Below are 27,130 nucleotides of genomic sequence, written 5' to 3'. Positions count from 1 at the left end.
TCTGGGCTATGGGGAAATGGTGGGATCTGGGCTACGGGGCGATGGTGGGATCTGGGCTACGGGGAGATGGTGGGATCTGGGTTATGGGGAAATGGTGGGATCTGGGCTACAGGGAGATGGTGGGATCTGGGCTTTGGGGAGATGGTGGTATCTGAGCTATGGGGAGATGGTGGGATCTGGGCTACGGGGAGATGGTGGGATCTGGGCTTTGGGGAGATGGTGGTATCTGAGCTATGGGGAGATGGTGGGATCTGGGCTATGGGGAGATGGTGGGATCTGGGCTTTGGGAAGATGGTGGGATCTGGGCTATGGGCAGATGGTGGGATCTGGGCTACGGGGAGATGGTGGGATTTGGGCTATGGGGAGATGGTGGGACCTGGGCTACGGGGAGATGGTGGGATCTGGGCTACGGGGAGATGGTGGGATCTGGGCTATGGGGAGATGGTGGGACCTGGGCTACGGGGAGATGGTGGGATCTGGGCTATGGGGAGATGGTGGGATCTGGGCTATGGGGAGATGGTGGGATCTGGGCTATGGGCAGATGGTGGGATCTGGGCTATGGGCAGATGATGGGTTCTGGGCTATGAGGAGATGGTGGGATCTGGGCTACGGGGAGATGGTGGGATCTGGGGTACGGGGAGATGGTGGGATCTGGGCTACGGGGAGATGGTGGGATCTGGGCTACAGGGAGATGGTGGGATCTGGGCTATGAGGAGATGGTGGGATCTGGGCTACGGGGAGATGGTGGGATCTGGGCTTTGGGGAGATGGTGGGATCTGGGCTATGGGGAAATGGTGGGATCTGGGCTACGGGAAGATGGTGGGATCTGGGCTTTGGGGAGATGGTGTGATCTGGGCTATGGGCAGATGGTGGGATCTGGGCTACGGGGAGATGGTGGGATTTGGGCTATGGGGAGATGGTGGGATCAGGGCTATGGGGAGATGGTGGGATCAGGGCTACGGGGAGATGGTGGGATCTGGGCTATGGGCAGATGGTGGGATCTGGGCTACGGGGAGATGGTGGGATTTGGGCTATGGGGAGATGGTGGGACCTGGGCTACGGGGAGATGGTGGGATCTGGGCTACGGGGAGATGGCGGGATCTGGGCTATGGGGAGATGGTGGGATCTGGGCTATGGGCAGTTGATGGGTTCTGGGCTATGAGGAGATGGTGGGATCTGGGCTACAGGGAGATGGTGGGATCTGGGCTATGAGGAGATGGTGGGATCTGGGCTACGGGGAGATGGTGGGATCTGGGCTTTGGGGAGATGGTGGGATCTGGGCTATGGGCAGATGATGGGTTCTGGGCTATGAGGAGATGGTGGGATCTGGGCTACGGGGAGATGGTGGGATCTGGGCTTTGGGGAGATGGTGGGATCTGGGCTACGGAGGGATGGTGGGATCTGGGCTATGGGGAAATGGTGGGATCTGGGCTACGGGGAGATGGTGGGATCTGGGCTTTGGGGAGATGGTGGGATCTGGGCTATGGGCAGATGGTGGGATCTGGGCTATGGGGAGATGGTGTGATCTGGGCTACGGGGAGATGGTGGGATCTGGGCTATGGGCAGATGGCGGGATCTGGGCTATGGGCAGATGGTGGGATCTGGGCTATGGGGAGGTGGTGGGATCTGGGCTACGGGGAGATGGTGGGATCTGGGCTATGGGCAGATGGCGGGATCTGGGCTATGGAGAGATGGTGGGATCTGGGCTACGGGGAGATGATGGGTTCTGGGCTATGGGGAGATGGTGGGATTAGGGCTGCGGGGAGATGGTGGGATCTGGGCTACGGGGAGATGGTGGGATCAGGGCTACGGGGAGATGGTGGGATCTGGGCTATGGGCAGATGATGGGTTCTGGGCTATGGGGAGATGGTGGGATTAGGGCTACGGGGAGATGGTGGGATCTGGGCTACGGGGAGATGGTGGGATCTGGGCAACAGGGAGATGGTGGGATCAGGGCTATAGGGAGATGGTGGGATCAGGGCTATGGGGAGATGGTGGGATCAGGGCTACGGGGAGATGGTGGGATCTGGGCTATGGGGCAGATGGTGGGATCTGGGCTACGGGGAGATGGTGGGATCTGGGCTATGGGCAGATGGCGGGATCTGGGCTATGGGGAGATGGTGGGATCTGGGCTACGTGCAGATGGTAATCTACGTGCAGATGGTAGTCTAATGAAACATAAATGATGGGTAATGACTGTGTGTGTGTGTGTACACAGGGCAAGAATTAAACACTGTGTGGAAAGCACTCTGGGATAACCCACCATCTATCCGTTACTTCTCATTGTCAGAGAAATTAGTTCACTGCACATCAAATATCCTTCACACTGAAAACCTTTTATCTTTCATTAGTGCACAAAACGTGTTTAATGGGGTTACTAACAACTGCTAAACCTAGTTACAGCCCAGAGCGCAGTAACCACCCTGACTTATTCCAGTCATTAACTGTTTCTGCTCCAGGTGTCAGAATATACATCCATGTATATAATGGAGGTGCAGACAGGCAGTGATTGACACACAGGATGACCAGTAAGCACACAGAACACAGCAGCCAATCACCAGGCAGGACACGACCACTATAAAGCCAGAGGGCACTAGGTTTCCCGCTCTCTCTGGATCCCAGCCACTGAGACAGTCAGAGTTTGGGAGCTAGTCAGTGCAAACACCATGCGGTAGCTAGATAGTCTGGTCAGGCTAGTACTAGGTCTCCAGTCAAGTCAACATAGTGTCAACCCACAGTTGAGCATGTATAATAGTTAAGACGTTAAATTAAATCATGTTGCATCTTATCAAGTGTTGGAGGTCTGTCTCTCGCTACACTGCATCCAGTGCAGTCCACATCGACCCAGCCTGCCTAACACATCACCAGGCTTTGCTCCACTGAGTCAGCTGCAGATCTGTCATCAAAAACTAATCGTTCAATAGCAGCAGAATGTACTGACATCACCCCCCCCCCCCCCCCATCCCCGTTCAAGAGAAAGAATCTCCCCCCCCCCCTCAAAACTGGCCAAAAACTGGAACAAATACTTCTCATTCGAAGAAGGCTGAATTTCGGACAAATGCTTGTTAATGTTTTCCATTTCACTGGAATTTTATTTACATACCCTGCAGCTAATCCTGACTGGCGCCCCTTTCCCTGAATCCTCCAATATCAGCACCGCTCATTCCCTCGATCAGGAGATTTGTTTTTCTCGCAGGCAGTCGTTAATGTGTGGAATTCTGCCGTGCAGTCTGAGTCACTGAATATATTCAGGATTTTTGATAGACAAGGGGGTCAAAGGTTATTGGGTGCCCATGGGTAAGTGGAGTTGAGGTTCTCAACCAGATCTGTGTCAATGATGGACCGGCTCAAAGGGCCGAATAGGCTACTCCAACCCCAAACCCCAACTACCCACCCATCCTCTCTCCATATCCCTCAATCCTCTTCCTCCACAATCACATTCCATTGCCTTCTTTACCAAACTGATGCCCCAGAAAGATTACCCGTTCACCATTACACCACCATCACCCGTTCACCACTACACCACCATTACCCGTCCACCACTACACCACCATCACCCGTTCACCATTACACCACCATCACCCGTTCACCACTACACCACCATTACCCGTCCACCACTACACCACCATCACCCGTTCACCACTACACCACCATTACCCGTCCACCACTACACCACCATCACCCGTTCACCATTACACCACCATCACCCGTTCACCACTACACCACCATCACCCGTTCACCACTACACCACCATCACCTGTTCACCACTACACCACCATCACCCATTCACCACTACATCACCATCACCCATTCACCACTACACCACCATTACCCGTTCACCACTACACCACCATCACCCATTCACCACTACACCATCATTACCTGCTCACCACTATACCACCATCACCCGTTCACCACTACACCACAATTACCCGTTCACCACTACACCACCATCACCCGTTCACCACTACACCACCATCACCCGTTCACCACTACACCATCATTACCCGTTCAACATCATTATCCGTTCACCACTACATCACCATCACCCATTCACCACTACACCACAATTACCCGTTCACTACTACACCACCATCACCCGTTCACGACTACATCACCATCACCCGTTCACCACTACACCATCATTACCCGTACCCCACTACATCACCATCACCCATTCACCACTACACCATCATTACCTGCTCACCACTATACCACCACGACACAGTAGCACAGTGGTTACCACTGTTGCTTCACAGCTCCAGGGTCCCAGGTTCGATTCCCGGCTTGGGTCACTGTCTGTGCAGAGTCTGCACGTTCTCCCTGAATGTGAGTGGATTTACTCCGGGTGCTCCGGTTTCCTCCTACAAGTCCCGAAAGATGTGCTGTTAGGTAATTTGGACATTCTTAATTCTCCCTCAGTGCACCCAAACAGGCGCCGGAGTGTGGCGACTAGGAGTTTTTCACAGTAACTTAATTGCAGCGTTAATGTAAGCCTACTTGTGGCAGTATTGAAGATTATTATTATTACCTGTTTCCAACCGGCTGACCTTCATGACCCACAACACATTTGCCGACCTTGCTTTTAGGAAAACAGTCCATCTTCACAGTCCTTTTGCCCGCAGCTGTAAGATGGAAGCAACTCTGCTCCGTGATTTGGTGACAATGGCACGAAAAAGGTGCTTGACGTCAAGTTCACCTGCAGGGCGTGTGACGCGCTCACTGCTGCCACCTCTGGCAGGAACGATACACACAGCCTCATATATATTTTAATTTAACGGTGACAGCAGCCGCCATTCTCAATACAACAGCCGGTAGCAGCCGTTTGATGCTTCACCTGCAGTACTGAGGGAGTGCTGCACTGTCAGAGGGTCAGTACTGAGGGAGTGCTGCACTGTCAGAGGGTCAGTACTGAGGGAGTGCTGCACTGTCAGAGGGTCAGTACTGAGGGAGTGCTGCACTGTCAGAGAGTCAGTACTGAGGGAGTGCCGCACTGTCAGAGGGTCAGTACTGAGGGAGCACCGCACTGTCAGAGGGTCAGTACTGAGGGAGTGCCGCACTGTCAGAGGGTCAGTACTGAGGGAGTGCCGCACTGTCAGAGGGTCAGTACTGAGGGAGTGCCGCACTGTCAGAGGGTCAGTACTGAGGGAGTGCTGCACTGTCAGAGGGTCAGTACTGAGGGAGTGCCGCACTGTCAGAGGGTCAGCACTGAGGGAGAGCTGCACTGTCAGAGGGTCAGTACTGAGGGAGTGCTGCACTGTCAGAGAGTCAGTACTGAGGGAGTGCCGCACTGTCAGAGGGTCAGTACTGAGGGAGTGCCGTACTGTCAGAGGGTCGGTACTGAGGGAGTGCCACACTGTCAGAGGGTCAGTACTGAGGGACTGCTGCACTGTCAGAGGGTCAGTACTGAGGGACTGCTGCACTGTCAGACGGTCAGTACTGAGGGAGTGCTGCACTGTCAGAGGGTCAGTACTGAGGGAGTGCCGCACTGTCAGAGGGTCAGTACTGAGGGAGTGCCGCATTGTCAGAGGGTCATTACTGAGGGAGTGCCGCACTGTCAGAGGGTCAGTGCTGAGGGAGTGCTGCACTTCAGAGGGTCAGTACTGAGGGAGTGCTGCACTGTCAGAGGGTCGGTACTGAGGGAGTGCTGCACTGTCAGAGGGTCAGTACTGAGGGAGTGCTGCACTGTCAGTCAGTACTGAGGGAGTGCTGCACTGTCAGCGGGTCAGTACTGAGGGAGTGCCGCACTGTCAGAGAGTCAGTACTGAGGGAGTGCTGCACTGTCAGAGGGTCAGTACTGAGGGAGTGCTGCACTGTCAGAGGGTCAGCACTGAGGGAGTGCTGCACTGTCAGAGGGTCAGTACTGAGGGGGTGCTGCACTGTCAGAGGGTCAGTACTGAGGGAGTGCTGCACTGTCAGAGGGTCAGTACTGAGGGAGTGCTGCACTGTCAGAGGGTCAGTACTGAGGGAGTGCTGCACTGTCAGAGGGTCAGTACTGAGGGAGAGCCGCCCTGTCAGAGGGTCAGTACTGAGGGAGTGCCGCACTGTCAGAGTGTCAGTACTGACTGTCAGAGAGTCAGTACTGAGGGAGTGCTGCACTGTCAGAGGGTCAGTACTGAGGGAGTGCTGCTCTGTCAGAGGGTCAGTACTGAGGGAGTGCCACACTGCCAGAGTGTCAGTACTGAGGGAGTGCTGCTCTGTCAGAGGGCCAGTACTGAGGGAGTGCTGCTCTGTCAGAGGGTCAGTACTGAGGGAGTGCTGCACTGTCAGAGGGTCAGTACTCAGGGAGTGCCGCACTGTCAGAGGGTCAGTACTGAGGAAGTGCCGCACTGTCAGAGGGTCAGTACTGAGGGAGTGCCGCACTTCCAGAGGGTCAGTACTGAGGGAGCGCTGCACTGTCAGAGGGTCAGTATTGAGGGAGTGCTGCACTGTCAGAGGGTCAGTACTGAGGGAGTGCTGCACTGTCAGAGGGTCAGTACTGACTGTCAGAGGGTCAGTACTGTTAATCTGGGGCACTGTTAATTGAACCGTTTTTGAAGAAACCACAAAATATTTCTGTTGAAAGAAAGACGTTGGATAGTCGGTTTTACAATGCCGGAGGCGGTGTTGTGTTTTCAATTGTACTGGTTTGATCTGATTGTGCAAAAAAGGACCCTGATGGGGATAAAGCTGAATTTGGATTTCAGTCAGAAGTTGATCGTGTTCCTCTGCATCAGCTGGTGCTGAGAATAAAGTGTGTGGGGGGGGGGGGATTGAGGGAAGTATTTTACTGCAGGTGAGTCACTGGCTGAACCACAGCAACCTGAGTGTGGGTGGCCCAGGAATTGGCATCAACCTGGGAGCACGTTCACAGGGAGCTTCCCGCAGTGATCCCAGGCGAGACCTCCTTCCATGGACGTGTTTATGAAAGGTCTGGACCTTGAAGCCAAAGGCAGATTGGCTGAACTACGTAACAAGACAAAACTAGAGTGGAAAGGAGTGCGGAGCTGAGCAGGAGGTGTCACGGGAAGATTTCCGTATCCCTCGGTGATAGATGGGGAGAAATAAAAATAATAATCATTATTAGTGTCACAAGTAGGCTTACATTAACCCTGCAATTAAGTTACTGTGAAAAGCCCCTAGTCGCCACACTCCGGCGTCTGTTCGGGGACACAGAGGGAGAATTCAGAATGTCCAATTTACCTAACAGCACGTCTTTCGGAACTTGTGGGAGGAAACCGGAGCACCCGGAGGAAACCCACGCAGACACGGGGAGAACGTGCAGACTCCACACAGACAGTGACCCAAGCTGGGAATCGAACCCGGGACCCTGGAGCTGTGAAGCAGCAGTGCTAACCACTGTGCTACTGTACCACCCTTCACATTGAATAAAGTCAGAGATTGACACTTGAAGGATGGAAATAATTTGTCTGGGAAATGAGCCAGATCTGGGGCCTCTGGACTGCCACGTGGAGCAGGCCCAACAAGACCCGGTGACAGTGAATATGAAACTGATCAGATGTTGGGGGTGTTATCGAGGGTCAGTATTGAGCTGAGGTGAGGATAAACCATCGCTGCGAACGGACTCAGACATTGGGTACAGCTCATACCTCCACAGGACAGAGCGGTCTCTCAGCCAATGAGGAAGATCCCGGCAAAGCCATGCTCACCTCAGCTTGTCAGTGCAGGAAGAGATGGGGCCGCCATTGCTAAATGCCACCCTGATCTCTCGATCCTCATCGTACTCCCCACCGTGGCTTCTGGATGCCCCTCGCACCTTAAACCTTAAGGGGTTCTTGAACCCCCCCCTCACCCCACCTCTTAAGGGCAGGGCACACCCAGGCCCTATCCCTGGCACGGGCAACCTGGCACCTGGGCACCTTGGTACTGCCACCTGGATGCACTGGCAGGGTGGGACTGCCTGGGTTGGGACTGCCAAGATGCCTGGGTGATGGTGCCTGTGTCGCACTGGCGGGCACTGGCAGGATGCCAGGTGGCAGTGCCAAAGTACCCAGGTGCCAGTGGGAAAGCCAGGGCTCCACTGGCTTGGGACAACGCCCCTAGCTGTCCTCGTACCTGGCTCACATTTGCATGGACCAGGCTAATCGGCGCCCTGGCGGGTCTCCCAGAGTCTCGGGAAATCGGACGCTGATATATTTAAATGACCCTAATGGCTCACTTCAATATGTAAATCTGGATCTCTCCCAGCGAGGGCGAACAAAGAGCAAAGAGAACAAAGAAAGGTACAGCACAGGAACAGGCCCTTCGGCCCTTCAATCCCGTGCCGACCATGCTGCCCGTCTAAACTACAATCTTCTACACTTCCGGGGTCCGTATCCCTCTATTCCCATCCTATTCATATATTTGTCAAGATGCCCCTTAAACGCACTACCGTCCCTGCTTCCACCACCACCTCCGGCAGCGAGTTCCAGGCACCCACCACCCTCTGTGTAAAAAACTTGCGTCGTACATCTCCTCTAAACCTTGCCCCTTGCACCTTAAACCTATGCCTCCTAGTAATTGACCCCTCTCCCCTGGGAAAAAGCCTCTGACTATCCACTCTGTCTATGCCCCTCATAATTTTGTAGACCTCTATCAGGTCGCCCCTCAACCTCCGTCGTTCCAGTGAAAAAAAACTGAGTTTATTCAACTGCTCCTCATAGCTAATGCCTTCCATACCAGGCAACACCCTGGTAAATCTCTTCTGCACCATCTCGAAAGCCTCCACATCCTTCTGGTAGTGCGGCGACCAGAATTGAACACGATACTCCAAGTGTGGCCTAACTAAGGTTCTATACAGCTGCAACATGACTTGCCAATTCTTATACTCAATGCCCCAGCCAATGAAGGCAAGCATGCCGTATGCCTTCTTGACTACCTTCTCCACCTGTGTTGCCCCTTTCAGTGACCTGTGGACCTGTACACCTAGATCCCTCTGACTGTCAATACTCTTGAGGGTTCTACCATTCACTGTATATTCCCTACCTGCATTAGACCTTCCAAAATGCATTACCTCACATTTGTCCGGATTAAACTCCATCTGCCATCTCTCCGCCCAAATCTCCAAACGATCTAAATCCTGCTGTATCCTCTGACAGTGGGAGGGGTTTGGTGGTGGGGGGGGGGGGGGGGGGGGGGGGGGTTGGTGGTGGGGCGGGGTTGGTGGTGGTGGGGCGGGGTTGGTGGTGGTGGGGCGGGGTTGGTGGTGGTGGGGGGGTTGGTGGTGGTGGTGGGGGGAGGTGGTGGGGGGAGGTGGTGGGGTGTGTGGTGGGGGGCGGGGTTGCTGGTGGGGGTTGGTGGTGGTGGGGGGGGGTTGGTGGTGGGGCTTGTGGTGGTGGTGGGGGGTTGTGGTGGTTGGGGGGGTTGTGGTGGGGGGGTTGGTGGGGTGTGTGGTGGGGGGCAGGGTTGCTGGTGGGGGTTGGTGGTGGTGGGGGGGTTGGTGGGGGTGGGGGGGTTGGGGGTGGGGTGGTTGGTGGTGGTGGGGGGGGTTGTGGTGGTGGGGGGGGTTGTGGTGGTGGTGGGGGTTGTGGTGGTGGGGGGGGTTGTGGTGGTGAGGGGGGTTGTGGTGGTGGGGGGGTTGTGGTGGTGGGGGGGTTAGTGGTGGGGTGGGGGGGTTAGTGGTGGGGTGGGGGGGTTGGTGGTGGGGTGGGGGGGTTAGTGGTGGGGGGGTTGGTGGTGGGGGGGTTGTGGTGGTGGGGGGGGGTGGGGGCGGTGGTGGTGGTGGTGGGGTGGGGGGGTTGGTGGTGGTGGTAGGGGTGGTGGTGGTGGGGGGTTGGTGGTGGTGGTGGTGGTGGGGTGGGGGGGTTGGTGGTGGGGGGGGTTGTGGTGGTGGGGGGGTGAGGATGGTGGTGGTGGTGGTGGGGTGGGGGGGTTGGTGGTGGGGGGTTGGTGGTGGTGGTGGGGGGTTGGTGGTGGGGGTGGTGGGTTGGTGGTGGGGGTGGGAGGGTTGGTGGTGGTGGTGGGGGGGGTTGGTGGTGGGGGGTGTGGGGGTGGTGGTGGTGGGGGTGGGGGGGGTTGGTGGTGGTGGTGGGGGGGTGGTGGGGGGGTGGGGGTGGGGGGGTTGGTGGTGGGGGGGTGGTGGGGGGGTGGTGGTGGGGGTGGGGGGGTTGATGGTGGTGGTGGGGGGGTTGGTGGTGGGGGGGGTTGGTGGTGGTGGGGGGATTGGTGGTGGGGGGGTTGGTGGTGGTGGGGGGTTGGTGGTGGGGGTGGGAGGTTGGTGGTGGGGGTGGGGGGTTTGGTGGTGGTGGGGGGTTGGTGGTGGGGGTGGGGGGGGTTGGTGGTGGTGGGGGGGTTGGTGATGGTGGGGGGGTTGGTGGTGGTGGTGGGGGGGTTGGTGGTGGGGGGTTGGTGGTGGTGGGGGGGTTGGTGGTGGGGGGGTTGTGGTGGTTGGGGGGGTTAGTGGTGGTGGGGGGGTTGGTGGTGGGGTGGGGGGGGTTGGTGGTGGGTATTTTTTTATCGGGTAGAAAGGGGGGTGGTGGGTGGGGCTTTGTCGTCCAGCTGATTAATGACGATCCCACCCAACTTCAGGCCGTCCAATACTGACAGATTCACTGTCGCTGACGGCAACGGGGATCTGATTCCAGAGTCCCTGATCCCGGTGTCCCTGATCCCAGAGTCCTTGATCCCAGTGTCCCTGATCCCGGAGTCCCTGATCCCAGAGTCCCTGATCCCGGTGTCCCTGATCCCGGAGTCCCTGATCCCGGTGTCCCTGATCCCAGAGACCCTGATCCCGGTGTCCCTGATCCCAGAGTCCCTGATCCCAGAGACCCTGATCCCGGTGTCCCTGATCCCAGAGTCCCTGATCCCGGTGTCCCTGATCCCGGTGTCCCTGATCCCAGAGTCCCTGATCCCGGTGTCCCTGATCCCAGAGTCCCTGATCCCAGAGTCCCTGATCCCGGTGTCCCTGATCCCAGAGTCCCTGATCCCGGTGTCCCTGATCCCGGTGTCCCTGATCCCGGTGTTCCTGATCCCAGAGACCCTGATCCCGGTGTCCCTGATCCCAGAGTCCCTGATCCCGGTGTCCCTGATCCCAGAGTCCTTGATCCCAGTGTCCCTGATCCCAGAGTCCCTGATCCCAGAGTCCCTGATCCCGGTGTCCCTGATCCCGGAGTCCCTGATCCCGGTGTCCCTGATCCCAGAGACCCTGATCCCGGTGTCCCTGATCCCAGAGTCCCTGATCCCAGAGACCCTGATCCCGGTGTCCCTGATCCCAGAGTCCCTGATCCCGGTGTCCCTGATCCCGGTGTCCCTGATCCCAGAGTCCCTGATCCCGGTGTCCCTGATCCCGGTGTCCCTGATCCCAGAGTCCCTGATCCCGGTGTCCCTGATCCCAGAGTCCCTGATCCCGGTGTCCCTGATCCCAGAGTCCCTGATCCCGGTGTCCCTGATCCCAGAGTCCTTGATCCCAGTGTCCCTGATCCCAGAGTCCCTGATCCCAGAGTCCCTGATCCCGGTGTCCCTGATCCCGGAGTCCCTGATCCCGGTGTCCCTGATCCCAGAGACCCTGATCCCGGTGTCCCTGATCCCAGAGACCCTGATCCCGGTGTCCCTGATCCCGGTGTCCCTGATCCCGGTGTCCCTGATCCCAGAGTCCCTGATCCCGGTGTCCCGGATCCCGGTGTCCCTGATCCCAGAGTCCCTGATCCCGGTGTCCCTGATCCCGGTGTCCCTGATCCCAGAGTCCCTGATCCCAGAGTCCCTGATCCCGGTGTCCCTGATCCCAGAGTCCCTGATCCCGGTGTCCCTGAACCCGGTGTCCCTGATCCCAGAGTCCCTGATCCCGGTGTCCCTGATCCCAGAGTCCCTGATCCCGGTGTCCCTGATCCCGGTGTCCCTGATCCCAGAGACCCTGATCCCGGTGTCCCTGATCCCAGAGTCCCTGATCCCGGTGTCCCTGATCCCAGAGTCCCTGATCCCGGTGTCCCTGATCCCGGTGTCCCTGATCCCGGTGTCCCTGATCCCGGTGTCCCTGGTCCCGGTGTCCCTGATCCCGGTGTCCCTGATCCCGGTGTCCCGGATCCCGGTGTAGGCCCTCTGTTGCCCCATTACGTGGCTGAATGATGTTTAATACACTTGGCCCTTCACTGTCGGTCCTGAGATGGAATTCTCAGCAGACCTGCAGCTGATCGTGAGATCCTTTCACCTGATTTAAATTCCGCCTAATATTTTACTGAGTGAATGGCCTGTGGAATCCTCGGGGAATGGTGGACTTATTCATTCGCTCAAATGTAAACTGGACAGATTTCTTTCAAGATTCAGTGTGTGAGTAACATGAGACATCGTGAGAGGCGTGTGTAACAGACACGGGGGTGGGGTGGGGGAGGAGGGTGGGGTGGGGGAGGGGGGGTGGGGGAGGGTGGGGTGGGGGAGGAGGGTGGGGTGGGGGGGGGGGTGGGGTGGGGAGGAGGGGTGGGGGGGTGGGGTGGGGGAGGAGGGTGGGGTGGGGGAGGAGGGGTGGGGGAGGGTGGGGTGGGGGAGGAGGGTGGGGTGGGGGAGGAGGGTGGGGTGGGGAGGAGGGGTGGGGGGGGTGGGTGGGGGGAGGAGGGTGGAGGGGTGGGGGGGTGGAGGGATGGGGGGGTGGGGTGGGGGAGGAGGGTGGGGTGGGGAGGAGGGGTGGGGGGGGTGGGGTGGGGGAGGAGGGTGGAGGGGTGGGGGGGTGGAGGGATGGGGGAGGTGGGGTGGGGGAGGAGGGTGGGGTGGGGGAGGAGGGTGGGGTGGGGTGGGGAAGGAGGGGTGGGGGGGGGGGAGGAGGGGTGGGGGGCTGGGAAACTGGTGACTTTGGACCGACGACGCTCAAAGCTCCCCACCACACCTGGGGCAGCACAGTATCCGACAGTACTTCATCAGAGCTTTCAAACAAAATAATAATCATAATCTTTATTATTGTCACAAGTAGGCTTACATGAACACAGCAATGAAGTTACTGTGAAAAGCCCCTAGTCGCCACATTCCGGCGCCTGTTCGGGTACACGGAGGGAGAATTCAGAATGTCCAAATTACCTAATAGCACGTCTTTCAGGACTTGTGGGAGGAAACCGGAGCACCCGGAGGAAACCCACGCAGACACGGGGAGAACGTGCAGACTCCGCACAGACAGTGACCCAGCCAGGAATCGAACCTGGGACCCTGGTGCAGTGAAGCACACAGTGCTAACCACTGTGCCGCCCCGAACTGACCCCGAACCACGCAATAAATTTGGACAGGCGACCAAAACATTAATCAAACATTAAGTAGTAAGGGAAGAACTTGCATTTATATAGCATCTTTCAGACTTCAGACAAGGCAATTTCACCCCAGTAAAGACAGGGTTGGTTTTAAGGACAGTCTTCAAGGAGAAAAGTGAGGTGCAGAGATTTAGGAGGGAGTTTCAATGAGGGAGTCCCAATGAGGTGCAGAGATTTAGGAGGGAGTTTCAATGAGGGAGTCCCAATGAGGTGCAGAGATTTAGGAGGGAGTTTCAATGAGGTGCAGAGATTTAGGAGGGAATTCCAGTCAGTCGCAGAGGTTTGACAGCTGAAGACAAAGCCGCCAAGCGTAGTGCGATTAAAATCGGGGATGCTGAAGAATTAGTGCAGAGATCTCCAAGAGGTGTAAGACTGGAGGATATTACAGAGATAGGGGGGAGGCAAAGCCGCGGGGGATTGAGAAATTTAAAACCAAGGTCTTGTTGGACCAGGGGCCAAAGTTTATCAATGAGCCGAGTGGGGGGTGGGGGGTGGGGGGGGGGGGGGGTCAACTTGGTGCGAGTTAACATATGGACAGCAGCAATTCAGGTCAACTGCGGTGTGTAGATGGTGGGGGTCGGGACAGAAGAATGTTAAAGTGGAATATTCCGTACCTCGCAATTGGGTGGAATCCAATCATCAGATTGTTGTAAAAATTGAACTCAAACATTAATGACCTTTTGGGAGGGAACGCTGCTGTTGTTATCCAGACTGCGACTATACATGGCAGTCGACATCAAACCAACATGGTTTACACATAACTGCCCTTTGAAATAGTTCATCAAGAAACTCGGTGTGATGTTATTTGTGTTGTTTATTTCAGGATGGTTGGTGTAGTGTTTACGCAGGCCACAAAATAGCCTGCACTTAAATAAAGCTATCCATTTATTGACACTAATTTGGATTCGAGCCGTACTCCAAAAGAATTCACTTGATTATTAATGTTTAAACTGCCCTCTAAAGCTAATCTTAATACTGATATAAACTATAATCTGCTCTCACTCACACTATTTGTACTTCTGACACTCTCTAGCTAACGCCAGCACACACACTCCCACAAGGCTTGGCATCACTGCCTTCTATATTGTAACTGCAGCTCCCTCTAGTGGCTACTCCAGACACTTCATTAACCCTTGCCGTTCTTACAGTTATGATAGTACCACTTTCGATTTCAATCAAACGTTCTCCAAGTGTCTGAAGCATGAGGAAGAGCAGCTCCCGTACGGGCGGAGCTAGGGCTGGGCCTAGTGGGGCCAGGGATCAAAGGGAAAAAGACGGCCTGTGTGAGGTACGATAAACACATTCACATATGTTCCTAAAGTGTCTCCTACCTCTCTCTCTCTCCCTCATGGCAGACACGCGGAGGGATCGCTGTAGCTACCGTTTGACACGACAGAACCGCCTGTCCAGCCCTCACGCCCAGCACGGTAACCGAGGGAAGAGGATGATGGAAAGTGAGCTCACCAACATCAGCGACACCTGCCTGAGCCAGCTGGCTCCAGAGAAGCTACTCAGCTCCCTGCTGGAGGCCGAACCGCCCAATGTGTACTCGTTAAAACACCCAAACAAACCCTACACGGAGGCCTCCATGATGATGTCGCTGACCAACCTGGCCGACAGGGAACTCGTTCACATGATCGCCTGGGCCAAGAAAGTTCCAGGTAAACGTTCACCCTCATAATTCTTAAATGCAGCTTCACACTGGTGACCTTCTGAGGTGGAGCTCAAACATGCTGTTGAGCCATTGCAGAGGGAGCTTTACTCTGTATCTAACCCCGTGCTGTACCTGTCCTGGGAGTGTTTGATGGGGACAGTGTAGAGGGAGCTTTACTCTGTATCTAACCCCGTGCTGTACCTGTCCTGGGAGTGTTTGATGGGGACAGTGTAGAGGGAGCTTTACTCTGTATCTAACACCGTGCTGAACTTGTCCTGGGAGTGTTTGATGGTGACAGTGTAGAGGGAGTTTTACTCTGTATCTAACTCCGTGCTGTACCTGTCCTGCGGGTGTTTGATGGTGACAGTGTAAAGGGAGCTTTACTCTGTATCTAACCCCGTGCTGTACCTGTCCTGGGAGTGTTTGATGGGGACAGTGTAGAGGGAGCTTTACTCTGTATCTAACCCCGTGCTGTACCTGTCCTGGGAGTGTTTGATGGGGACAGTGTAGAGGGAGCTTTACTCTGTATCTAACCCCGTGCTGTACCTGTCCTGGGAGTGTTTGATGGTGACAGTGTAAAGGGAGCTTTACTCTGTATCTAACCCCGTGCTGTACCTGTCCTGGGGGTGTTTGATGGGGACAGTGCAGAGGGAGCTTTACTCTGTATCTAACCCCGTGCTGTACCTGTCCTGGGAGTGTTTGATGGGGACAGTGTAGAGGGAGCTTTACTCTGTATCTAACCCCGTGCTGTACCTGCCTGGGAGTGTTTGATGGGGTCAATGTAGAGAGAGCTTTACTCTGTATCTAACCCTGTGCTGTACCTGTCCTGGGAGTGTTTGCTGGGGACAGTGTAGGGGGAGATTTACTCTGTATCTAACCCTGTGTTCCCGTTGTATCCACCTGTCAGAGTGATGGATTGAATGTCTGATGCTGTGTTAACTTTGGCAGGTTTTCTTGAACTCGATCTCCATGAGCAGGTGCAGCTCCTGGAGTGTTGCTGGTTGGAGGTGTTAATGGTGGGTTTGATGTGGAGATCGATTGAATATCCTGGGAAGCTGCTCTTTGCCCCGGACCTCATTCTGGACAGGTGAGTGGGAATGTCATTTGCTTCTGCCCTCGTGTTCTCCGTGTGTCTGCTGTGCTGACCTCTGCTTGGGGAACATTTTGGTCTGAATCTGTGTCAGGGTGAGTGTACCCGTCTCAGCCAATCACTTTGCAGGTAGACAAACCTCTGCAGGTAGTTTGAGATTGAGAGCCCAGAGAACAATTTGCAAAAATGTAAGAAAAGGACGTCTGAATTCCGTTGCCTCATTGCCAATCCAGACACTGCTGCAATCTCAGGGACGTGGCAGTGTGGCCGAGCAAGATACCAGACTCAGGAATCTAACCTGCAGGGACTGCAACGCTTCAATAACAGAACTCAACAGCCACGCCCACAGTCCGCAAATGAATTTCAAAAAAATATTAATCTGTGGAGCACGAAAATATTGACTAAATCCCCTGAATGAGATCCCTCAGTCGACATCAATATCAATGGGACAGGATCGATACACCCACCAGATGTGGTAGACAGGACCTCAATTGAACAAAAAGTCCGACAATGCAGCACTCCCTCAGTACTGACCCTCTGACAGTGCAGCACTCCCTCAGTACTGACCCTCTGACAGTGCAGCACTCCCTCAGTACTGACCCTCTGACAGTGCGGCACTCCCTCAGTACTGACCCTCTGACAGTGCAGCACTCCCTCAGTACTGACCCTCTGACAGTGCGGCACTCCCTCAGTACTGACCCTCTGACAGTGCGGCACTCCCTCAGTACTGACCCTCTGACAGTGCGGCACTCCCTCAGTACTGACCCTCTGACAGTGCAGCACTCCCTCAGTACTGACCCTCTGACAGTGCAGCACTCCCTCAGTACTGACCCTCTGACAGTGCGGCACTCTCTCAGTACTGACCCTCTGACAGTGCAGCATTCCCTCAGTACTGACCCTCTGACTGTGCAGCACTCCCTCAGTACTGACCCTCTGACAGTGCAGCACTCCCTCAGTACTGACCCTCTGACTGTGCAGCACTCCCTCAGTACTGACCCTCTGACAGTGCAGCACTCCCTCAGTACTGACCCTCTGACAGTGCGGCACTCCCTCAGTACTGACCCTCTGACAGTGCAGCACTCCCTCAGTACTGACCCTCTGAAAGTGCGGCACTCCCTCAGTACTGACCCTCTGACAGTGCGGCACTCCCTCAGTACTGACCCTCTGACAGTGCGGCACTCCCTCAGTACTGACCCTCTGACAGTGCAGCACTCCCTCAGTACTGACCCTCTGACAGTGCGGCACTCCCTCAGTACTGACCCTCTGACAGTGCGGCACTCTCTCAGTACTGACCCTCTGACAGTGCAGCATTCCTCAGTACTGACCCTCTGACTGTGCAGCACTCCCTCAGTACTGACCCTCTGACTGTGCAGCACTCCCTCAGTACTGACCCTCTGACAGTGCGGCACTCCCTCAGTACTGACCCTCTGACAGTGCAGCACTTCATCAGTACTGACCCTCTGACAGTGCAGCACTCCCTCAGGACTGACCCTCTGACAGTGCAGCACCTCCTCAGTACTGACCCTCTGACAGTGCGGCACTCCCTCAGTACTGACCCTCTGACAGTGCAGCTCTCCACACTACTGACCTCTGACAGTGCAGCACTTCCCTCAGTACTGACCCTCTGACAGTGCAGCACTCCCTCAGTACTGACCCTCTGACAGTGCAGCACATCCTCAGTACTGACCCTCTGACAGTGCAGCACTCCCTCAGTACCGACCCTCTGACAGTGCAGCACTCCCTCAGTACTTACGCTCTGACAGTGCAGCACTCCCTCAGTACTGACCCTCTGACAGTGCAGCACTCCCTCAGTACCGACCCTCTGACAGTGCGGCAGTCCCTCAGTACTGACCCTCTGACAGTGCGGCACTCCCTCAGTGCTGACCCTCTGACAGTGCAGCACTCCCTCAGTACTGACCCTCTGACAGTGCAGCACTCCCTCAGTACTGACCATCTGACAGTGCAGCACTCCCTCAGTACTGACACTCTGACAGTGCGGCACTCCCTCAGTACTGACCCTCTGACAGTGCAGCACCTCCTTAGTACGGGGGTGGAAGTGTGATCGTAAATTCGGTGATCACTCTTCTGCAATTTGAACCCGCAGGTGGGTCCTGATTCTCGATATCGCAGAGATGGTGCATATTTGTCCGGTTGTCCTGCCAGTTTACTCTGATGTCTGATTACGTGGGCCATGTGCCATTACTGCTGTTTACATCTCCAGAGGCAGGGGCCGCAGCTCTGTCCACTCAGAGACACAGGGCCCAGCGAGTTCCTCAGGCCTGACCTTTAATCTGGTCCGCCTGGGGTATCCGGGCCTGTGACAGGGCGACGCGAACCAATGTTCCCCCCTTGGCTTCTCCTCAATGTCCTCATACTGTGAAAATCTGGTTAGTTGTCAATTGGCGCCCACAGCTACTCAGGGACATTGTGTGTGTTTGACAGAGTGAATCTATAACCAGATAGAGTGGGAAGATGATCCATGATCTTGTTCAATGGCAGAGCAGGTTCGAGAGGCTGAATAATCTCGTTCTCTCCATATTTCTGATGTTTTCCTTATTATTTCTTGTTACTCTTCATCAACTAAAACCCTACCAATCTCATTCCTACTTTTCAATTGATTTGCAGTGCTCTGAACGTTTTGTGACTTGTTCCGGGTTCCTCCTCCTCTTGTGTACCCTGTCAGAATGGGGGCGGGAGATGATGGGAGATTAAATTGCCCTGGCTATGAATTAAAGCTGAGTTGTTTTCAGTCAATTGAACGGATATTTTAGTTGAGTTCAGTCCAGCTCGCTGTCAGTGAGCTGTGAGACTGTTGTGTGTCTGACCTGAGTGTTAAAGAGTCGCTCACACTCAGGGTGAAGTGGGCTCAGATGTCAAGTTAATGAAACGCTGCACTCGACAAACGAGAGACCTGAGAGAATTAGAAAACAAGCCCATCTATGTAAACTCCCCGTGAGAGCAAGAATCAATATCAGCCAGCAAGAGATCAAAGGTCAACAGCAGCTGTGACTGGTCAAAGGGTAACTCCATGGAAACGACCTAAATTGGAGGAGCTTGATATGCCATCAATGAACACATGACGAGCGGTGAACGTAACTGAAGCTTTAATACATTAAACAGAAAGCCTCCTGGCCTCTGATCCCGAAGTGGGTCATGGCAGAGACCAGCCACCTTTATACTGAGCCCGAGGGGAGGAGCCACAGGCGGAGCCAACAGGGACAAGCCCAGGCATGGAACCATACAACACAATACAGTGGTTTACCACAGAACTCAAATCAACAAGTACAACATATATTGAGCTCCTTTACTGTAATGAAACATGCCAAGGCAGTGCCCAGGAACATTATCAAACAGGCTCCAAGCCACACCAGGAGGTATTAGGACAGGGCACCCAGAGGGTAGAGAGGTTTGGAGAGGGAATTCCAGAGTTGGAGCTCAGGCAGCTGAAGACACGGCTGCCAATGGTGGAGTGAATGAAAATTGGTGCTGTTCAAGAGGCTGGGATTGGAGCAGCGCAGAGATCACGGACCGGCGTGGGGTTGGTGGAGATTACAGAGATTGGGAGGGACAAGGTCCTGGAGGGACTCGAAAGCATCCTGGGCGGGATTCTCTAATCGCGCAGCAGAGTGTCCACGCCATCGTAATCGCCGTGTGAACGGGCCGCTGCCAGGACTAATTCTGGCCCCTACAGGGGGCCAGCACGGCGCTGGAGTGGTTCACGCTGCTCCAGCGGCCGATCCCGGCACGAACTGTGCGCCGCGGGATCCGCGCAGGGGCGCCAGCACTAACGTGTGCGTGCACAGTGACCTCCTTCAACACGCGGCCCCGATGCAACACGGCGCAGGGCTACAGGGGCCGGCGTGTAGGAAAGGAGGTCCCCAGCCACAAAGGCCGAACCCGCCGATCGGTGGGCCCCGATCGCGGGCCAGGCCACATCGGAGCCCCCCCCCCCTGGGGTCGGAACCCCTCTCCCCACCCCACAGGCTGCCCCCCGACCCTGTGCACAGAGTTCCCGCCGGCTGCGACCAAGTGTGGACAGAGCCGGCGGGATTCTGCCTTTCTAGAGTGGCCGCTTGGCCCATCCGGGCAGGAGAATCGGCCGTCCGGCCGCATAAACCAGCCCCCGACCGGCTCCGGGGCAGTGTGGCACGGTTACGGGGATTCTCCGGCCCGCCGTGGGGCTGGGATAATCCCGCCCTCTCTCTCTCACTGATTGTGCCTGTCTGTCTCTCTCTCTCTCTGCTGTGTCTGTCTCTCTCTGTCTCTCTCTGTCTCTCTCACTGACTGTGTCTGTCTCTCTCTGTCTCTCTCTCTCACTGACTGTGTCTGTCTCTCTCTCTGTCTCTCTCTCTGCTGTGTCTGTCTCTCTCTGTCTCTCTCTCTCACTGACTGTGTCTGTCTCTCTCTCTGTCTCTCTCACTGACTGTGTCTGTCTCTCTCTGTCTCTCTCACTGACTGGGTCTGTCTCTCTCTCTCTCTCTCTCTCACTGACATGTGTCCATTTCTCTCTCTCTCTCTCGCTCTCACTGACTGTGTCTGTCTCTCTCTGTCTCTCTCTCTCACTGACTGTGTCTGTCTCTCTCTCTGTCTCTCTCTCTGCTGTGTCTGTCTCTCTCTGTCTCTCTCTCTCACTGACTGTGTCTGTCTCTCTCTCTGTCTCTCTTTCTCACTGCTGTGTCTGTCTCTCTCTCTGTCTCTCTCTCTTTCTCACTGCTGTGTCTGTCTCTCTCTGTCTCTCTCTCTCTCTCACTGTCTGTGTCTGTCTCTCTCTCTGTCTCTCTCTCTCTCTCTCTGCTGTGTCTGTCTCTCTCTGTCTCTCTCTCTCTCTCACTGACTGTCTGTCTCTCTCTCTGTCTCTCTCTCTTTCTCACTGCTGTGTCTGTCTCTCTCTTTCTCTCTGTCTCTATCTCTCCCTCTCTCTGTCTCTCTCTCTCTCACTGCTGTGTCTGTCTCTCTCTTTCTCTCTGTCTCTATCTCTCCCTCTCTCTGTCTCTCTCTCTCTCACTGCTTTGTCTCTCTCTCTCTCTGTCTCTCTCTCTCTCTGCTGTGTCTGTCTCTCTCTCTGTCTCTCTCTTTTTCTCTCTGTCTCTATCTCTCCCTCTCACTGTCTCTCTCTCTCGCTCACTGACTGTGTCTGTCTCTCTCTGTCTCTATCTCTCCCTCTCACTGTCTCTCTCTCTCGCTCACTGACTGTGTCTGTCTCTCTCTCTCTCTCTCTCTGTCTCTCTCTCTCTCTTTCTCTCTGTCTCTCACTCTCTCTCTCCCTCTCTCTACAATGTCTGTCTCTCTCTGTCTCTCTCTGTGTCTCTGTCCTTCTCCATCTCTTCTGAGGTTTTCAGACTTCCTTTACACTTTATAAACCCAGCATTTATTGCAGGGTACATACATCCGAAAGTTGGACGGGGCCAAAACAAAATCCGGTTTTCATTTTGACGCCAAAAGAACAGTTGGTCCATTTCAAAATCAATAAAGTCTCTACCTGACTCCGGGGCCTGAAATTCCTGTTCGACTTGGGACCCTGATTGGGTGAGAAGGGGAAGCAAAACCATCTTAATTAGTCAAACTCAGTAACGAAGGGTTGGGCGTAAAGGGTTCTATCTGCTGGTCTGGGGTCGGTTGATGAACGAACAAGCTGTTTCATTAACGTTTCTGTAACTTATTGCCTGTCAGGATCATTCGAGACTTTTAGCAAGTCAACACCAGTATGTAACGACACACAGGACTGAAAGCTCCTCCACCACCCTCCGGGGCCCTGTGCTTCCCCATTCTCGCTGTCAACAGTCATTTCTAATTTTGTACATCTTGGAGGTATATATTTCTAGGAGGCCAGTGGTATAGGCCCGTTTCCATGGTGATAGGTTGACCTGCTTCACACTTGTACATGAGGGAAGGCCTTTTGACTCTGATATGTGGAGGCGAGCGATTCTCTCTCCACATACCTCACGGTAGCATGGTGGTTAGCATCAATGCTTCACAGCTCCAGGGTCCCAGGTTCGATTCCCGGCTGGGTCACTGTCTGTGTGGAGTCTGCACGTCCTCCCCCTGTGTGCGTGGGTTTCCTCCGGGTGCTCCGGTTTCCTCCCACAGTCCAAAGATGTGCGGGTTAGGTGGATTGGCCATGCTAAATTGCCCGTAGTGTCCTAATAAAAGTAAGGTAAAGGGGGGGTTGTTGGGTTACGGGTATAGGGTGGATATGTGGGTTTGAGTAGGGTGATCATGGCTCGGCACAACATTGAGGGCCGAAGGGCCTGTTCTGTGCTGTACTGTTCTATGTTCTATGTTACGTGGGTTTGAGTAGGGTGATCATTGCTCGGCACAACATCGAGGGCCGAAGGGCCTGTTCTGTGCTGTAGTGTTCTATGTTCTATACCCCTCAGGGCCGGGTGTGAACAGCCCCAAAGGGGTAGAATCCAATGGGGAAGGAGGATGATTGGTGGCCATTTTCAATCCTTAGGCCCAAGAGAGGGAGATACCCGAGGCATTGGTGGGAATAAAATGGCACAGTGAAGAAGGGAAAATAAAATGAAATGTAACATCATAATTTAAAAATAGACAGTTAAATTTAAACAGCTATGGTTAGAAACTCAAATAATTGATTTTTTATCACTTACAGGGCCGTTGGCAACTGCACCTGGCATGTTGAGCTAGACGCCATCTGAATTTAATCAAATCCTTTTAACGTCGAGAGTTTGAAACTCTTGTCCGTGTCAGATGTGGTAATCTGTCAGTCTCAAGTTGCTCTCAGTGTGAATCTTCCTCGAGAATCTCAGTACGCCAGTCTACGTGGTAAATGTACGAGGAGTTTTCCGCGCCGCTCTGTCCTCTACCTGCCCCTGATGGCCCACTGTGTAGGCCCGATCTACCGGCCGAATCCTGCCGGAATCGGGATGGGACGTGGCCAATAGATCCCGCGAGAAGCCTCTTCCAGGATTCCCGACGGTCGTTATACCCCGCGGGATCTAACACGATCGTGCGAGATGTTGGGACCACAATGAGCGGGATACAGACATGCACAGTGGAGTGAGCTCACTTGACCGTGCCCGCGCTGAATCTAACCGGCACCTGGGTATTACTGGCCTGACTGAGGAGAGCCAGGCGCCAGCTAGCACTGGTCCCTACGGATGGGAACCAAGACGAACAGCACTTAGGCGGGTCTCCAGGCGATCAGAGACCTCTGGGCAGGGTGGCCTGTGGGCAGGGTGACACCCTGGCACTGCTGATGCCACCCGGGTACCTTGGCCACTGACAGCCTGGCACTCTGGCAGTGCCATCCAGGGCCCATTCTGACACTGCCAGGCTGCTCGGGGCACTGTCAGGCTACTGGGGGCACTGCCAGGCTGCTGGGGCACTGCCAGGGTGCCCAGGTGGCACCGATAGGCTGCTCGGGGCACTGGCAGGCTGCTCAGGGCACTGCCAGGCTGCTCAGGGCACTGCCAGGCTGCTTGGGGCACTGCCAGGCTGCTCAGGGCACTGCCAGGCTGCTCGGGGCACTGCCAGGCTGCTCGGGGCACTGCCAGGCTGCTCAGGGCACTGCCAGGCTGCTGGGGGCACTGCCAGACTGCTGGGGCACTGCCAGGCTGCTTGGGGCACTGCCAGGCTGCTTGGGGCACTGCCAGGCTGCTGGGGCACTGCCAGGCTGCTCGGGGCACTGCCAGGCTGCTCAGGGCACTGCCAGGCTGCTGGGGCACTGCCAGGCTGCTGGGGCACTGCCAGGCTGCTCGGGGCACTGCCAGGCTGCTCGGGGCACTGCCACGCTGCTTTGGGCACTGCCAGGCTGCTCAGGGCACTGCCAGGCTGCTCGGGCCACTGCCAGGCTGCTGGGGCACTGCCAGGCTGCTCGGGGCACTGCCAGGCTGTTCGGGGCACTGCCACGCTGCTATGGGCACTGCCAGGCTGCTCGGGGCACTGCCAGGCTGCTAGGGGCACTGCCAGGCTGCTTGGGGCACTGCCAGGCTGCTGGGGCACTGCCAGGCTGCTGGGGCACTGCCAGGCTGCTGGGGTACTGCCAGGCTGCTCGGGGCACTGCCAGGCTGCTCGGGGCACTGCCAGACTGCTGGGGGCACTGCCAGGCTTCTGGGGCACTGCCAGGCTGCTGGGGCACTGCCAGGCTGCTAGGGGCACTGCCAGGCTGCTCAGGGCACTGCCAGGCTGCTGGGCACTGCCAGGCTGCTCAGGGCACTGCCACACTGCTATGGGCACTGCCACGCTGCTATGGGCACTGCCAGGCTGCTTGGGGCACTGCCAGTCTGCTGGGGCACTGCCAGGCTGCTATGGGCACTGCCAGGCTGCTCGGGGCACTGCCAGGCTGCTCAGGGCACTGCCAGGCTGCTTGGGGCACTGCCAGGCTGCTTGGGGCACTGCCAGGCTGCTCGAGGCACTGCCAGGCTGCTCGGGGCACTGCCAGGCTGCTGGGGGCACTGCCAGGCTGCTGGGGCACTGCCAGGCTGCTCGGGGCACTGCCAGGCTGCTGGGGCACTGCCAGGCTGCTGGGGGCACTGCCAGGCTGCTCGGGGCACTGCCAGGCTGCTGGGGCACTGCCAGGCTGCTCGGGGCACTGCCAGGCTGCTGGGGCACTGCCAGGCTGCTGGGGCACTGCCAGGCTGCTCGGGGCACTGCCAGGCTGCTGGGGGCACTGCCAGGCTGCTTGGGGCACTGCCAGGCTGCTCGGGGCACTGCCAGGCTGCTGGGGGCACTGCCAGGCTGCTGTTGCACTGCCAGACTGCTAGGGGCACTGCCAGGCTGCTAGGGGCACTGCCAGGCTTGTCCTGGACCCTCCAATTCCATCCCCATTCCCAACCCCCTGGCACTATCAGACAGCAGTGTTAACCCTGGCACCCTGGCTCTGTGAGACAGCAGTGTTAACCCTGGCACCCTGGCTCTGTGAGACAGCAGTGTTAACCCGGGTCCCTGGCACTGTGAGACAGCAGTGTTAACCCGGGTCCCTGACACTGTGAGACAGCAGTGTTAACACGGGCCCCTGGCACTGTGAGGCAGCAGTGTTAACCCGGGTCCCTGGCACTGTGAGACAGCAGTGTTAACCCGGGTCCCTGGCGCTGTGAGACAGCAGTGTTAACCCGGGTCCCTGACACTGTGAGACAGCAGTGCTAACCCGGGTCCCTGACACTGTGAGACAGCAGTGCTAACCCGGGTCCCTGGCTCTGTGAGACAGCAGTGTTAACCCGGGTCCCTGGCACTGTGAGACAGCAGTGTTAACCCGGGTCCCTGGCAGTGTGAGACAGCAGTGCTAACCCGGGTCCATGGCACTGTGAGACAGCAGTGTTAACCCAGGTCCCTGGCACTGTGAGGCAGCAGTGCTAACCCATGTCCCTGGCACTGTGAGACAGCAGTGTTAACCCGGGTCCCTGGCTTTGTGAGGCAGCAGTGTTAACCCGGGTCCCTGGCGCTGTGAGACAGCAGTGTTAACCCGGGTCCCTGGCAGTGCGAGACAGCAGTGTTAACCCGGGTCCCTGGCAGTGTGAGACAGCAGTGCTAACCCGTGTCCATGGCACTGTGAGACAACAGTGTTAACCCAGGTCCCTGGCACTGTGAGGCAGCAGTGCTAACCCATGTCCCTGGCACTGTGCGACAGCAGTGTTAACCCGGGTCCCTGGCTTTGTGAGGCAGCAGTGTTAACCCGGGTCCCTGGCGCTGTGAGACAGCAGTGTTAACCCAGGCCCCTGGCACTGTGAGACAGCAGTGTTAACCCGGGCCCCTGGCACTGTGAGGCAGCAGTGTTAACCCGGGTCGCTGGCACTGTGAGACAGCAGTGTTAACCCAGGCCCCTGGCACTGTGAGACAGCAGTGTTAACCCGGGTCTCTGGCACTGTGAGGCAGCAGTGCTAACCCGGGTCCCTGGCACTGTGAGGCAGCAGTGTTAACCCGGGTCCCTGGCACTGTGAGACAGCAGTGTTAACCCGGGTCCCTGGCACTGTGAGACAGCAGTGTTAACCCGGGTCCCTGGCACTGTGAGACAGCAGTGTTAACCCGGGTCCCTGGCACTGTGAGGCAGCAGTGTTAATCCGCGTCCCTGGCACTGTGAGACAGCAGTGTTAACCCGGGTCCCTGGCACTGTGAGACAGCAGTGTTAACCCGGGTCCCTGGCACTGTGAGACAGCAGTGTTAACCCGGGTCCCTGGCACTGTGAGACAGCAGTGTTAACCCGGTCCCTGGCACTGTGAGGCAGCAGTGTTAACCCGGGTCCCTGGCATTGTGAGACAGCAGTGTTAACCCGGGTCCCTGGCACTGTGAGACAGCAGTGTTAACCCGGGTCCCTGGCTCTGTGAGACAGCAGTGTTAACCCGGGTCCCTGGCTCTGTGAGACAGCAGTGTTAACCCGGGTCCCTGGCACTGTGAGGCAGCAGTGCTATCCCGGGTCCCTGGCACAGTGAGACAGCAGTGTTAACCCGGGTCCCTGGCGCTGTGAGACAGCAGTGCTAACCCGGGTCCCTGGCACTGTGAGACAGCAGTGTTAACCCGGGTCCCTGGCACTGGAGACAGCAGTGCTAACCCGGGTCCCTGGCGCTGTGAGACAGCAGTGCTAACCCGGGTCCCTGGCACTGTGAGACAGCAGTGCTAACCCGGGTCCCTGGCACTGTGAGACAGCAGTGTTAACCCGGGTCCCTGGCACTGTGAGACAGCAGCGTTAACCCGGGTCCCTGGCGCTGTGAGGCAGCAGTGCTAACCCGGGTCCCTGGCACTGTGAGACAGCAGTGTTAACCCGGGTCCCTGGCTCTGTGAGACAGGAGTGTTAATCCGGATTCCTGGCACTGTGAGACAGCAGTGTTAACCCGGTTCCCTGGCACTGTGAGGCAGCAGTGTCAACCCGGGTCCCTGGCACTGTGAGACAGCAGTGTTAACCCGGGTCCCTGGCGCTGTGAGGCAGCAGTGTTAACCCGGGTCCCTGGCACTGTGAGACAGCAGTGTTAACCCGGGTCCCTGGCACTGTGAGACAGCAGTGTTAAACCCGGGTCCCTGGCACTGTGAGACAGGAGTGCTAACCCGGGTCCCTGGCGCTGTGAGACAGCAGTGTTAACCCGGGTTCCTGGCACTGTGAGGCAGCAGTGTTAACCCGGGTCCCTGGCACTGTGAGGCAGCCGTGCTAACCACTATGTCACTTCTGAAACGGGAGAGGCAGCTGGAATCGGAATGGATGTCTTTCCTGGTGATGATACTTCGCTGACACAG

At 56.4% G+C, this 27,130-nt stretch overlaps 1 protein-coding gene across 1 annotated transcript in view; it reads left to right on the top strand.

The window, feature by feature from the left end:
* Positions 1 to 27,130, top strand: part of esr2a (estrogen receptor 2a) — a 164,207-nt gene that overhangs the window by 69,468 nt on the left and 67,609 nt on the right. The window contains exons 4-5 of the mRNA XM_038821990.1: positions 14,558 to 14,863; positions 15,805 to 15,943. Of these exons, the coding sequence (XP_038677918.1) occupies positions 14,558 to 14,863; positions 15,805 to 15,943 (445 nt within the window). The remainder of the gene's footprint in view (positions 1 to 14,557; positions 14,864 to 15,804; positions 15,944 to 27,130) is intronic.

This window comes from Scyliorhinus canicula, chromosome 2 (genome assembly GCF_902713615.1).
Source record: "Scyliorhinus canicula chromosome 2, sScyCan1.1, whole genome shotgun sequence".
NCBI classification, from domain to species: domain Eukaryota; kingdom Metazoa; phylum Chordata; class Chondrichthyes; order Carcharhiniformes; family Scyliorhinidae; genus Scyliorhinus; species Scyliorhinus canicula.
This window is presented reverse-complemented; position numbering and strand designations above follow the sequence as displayed.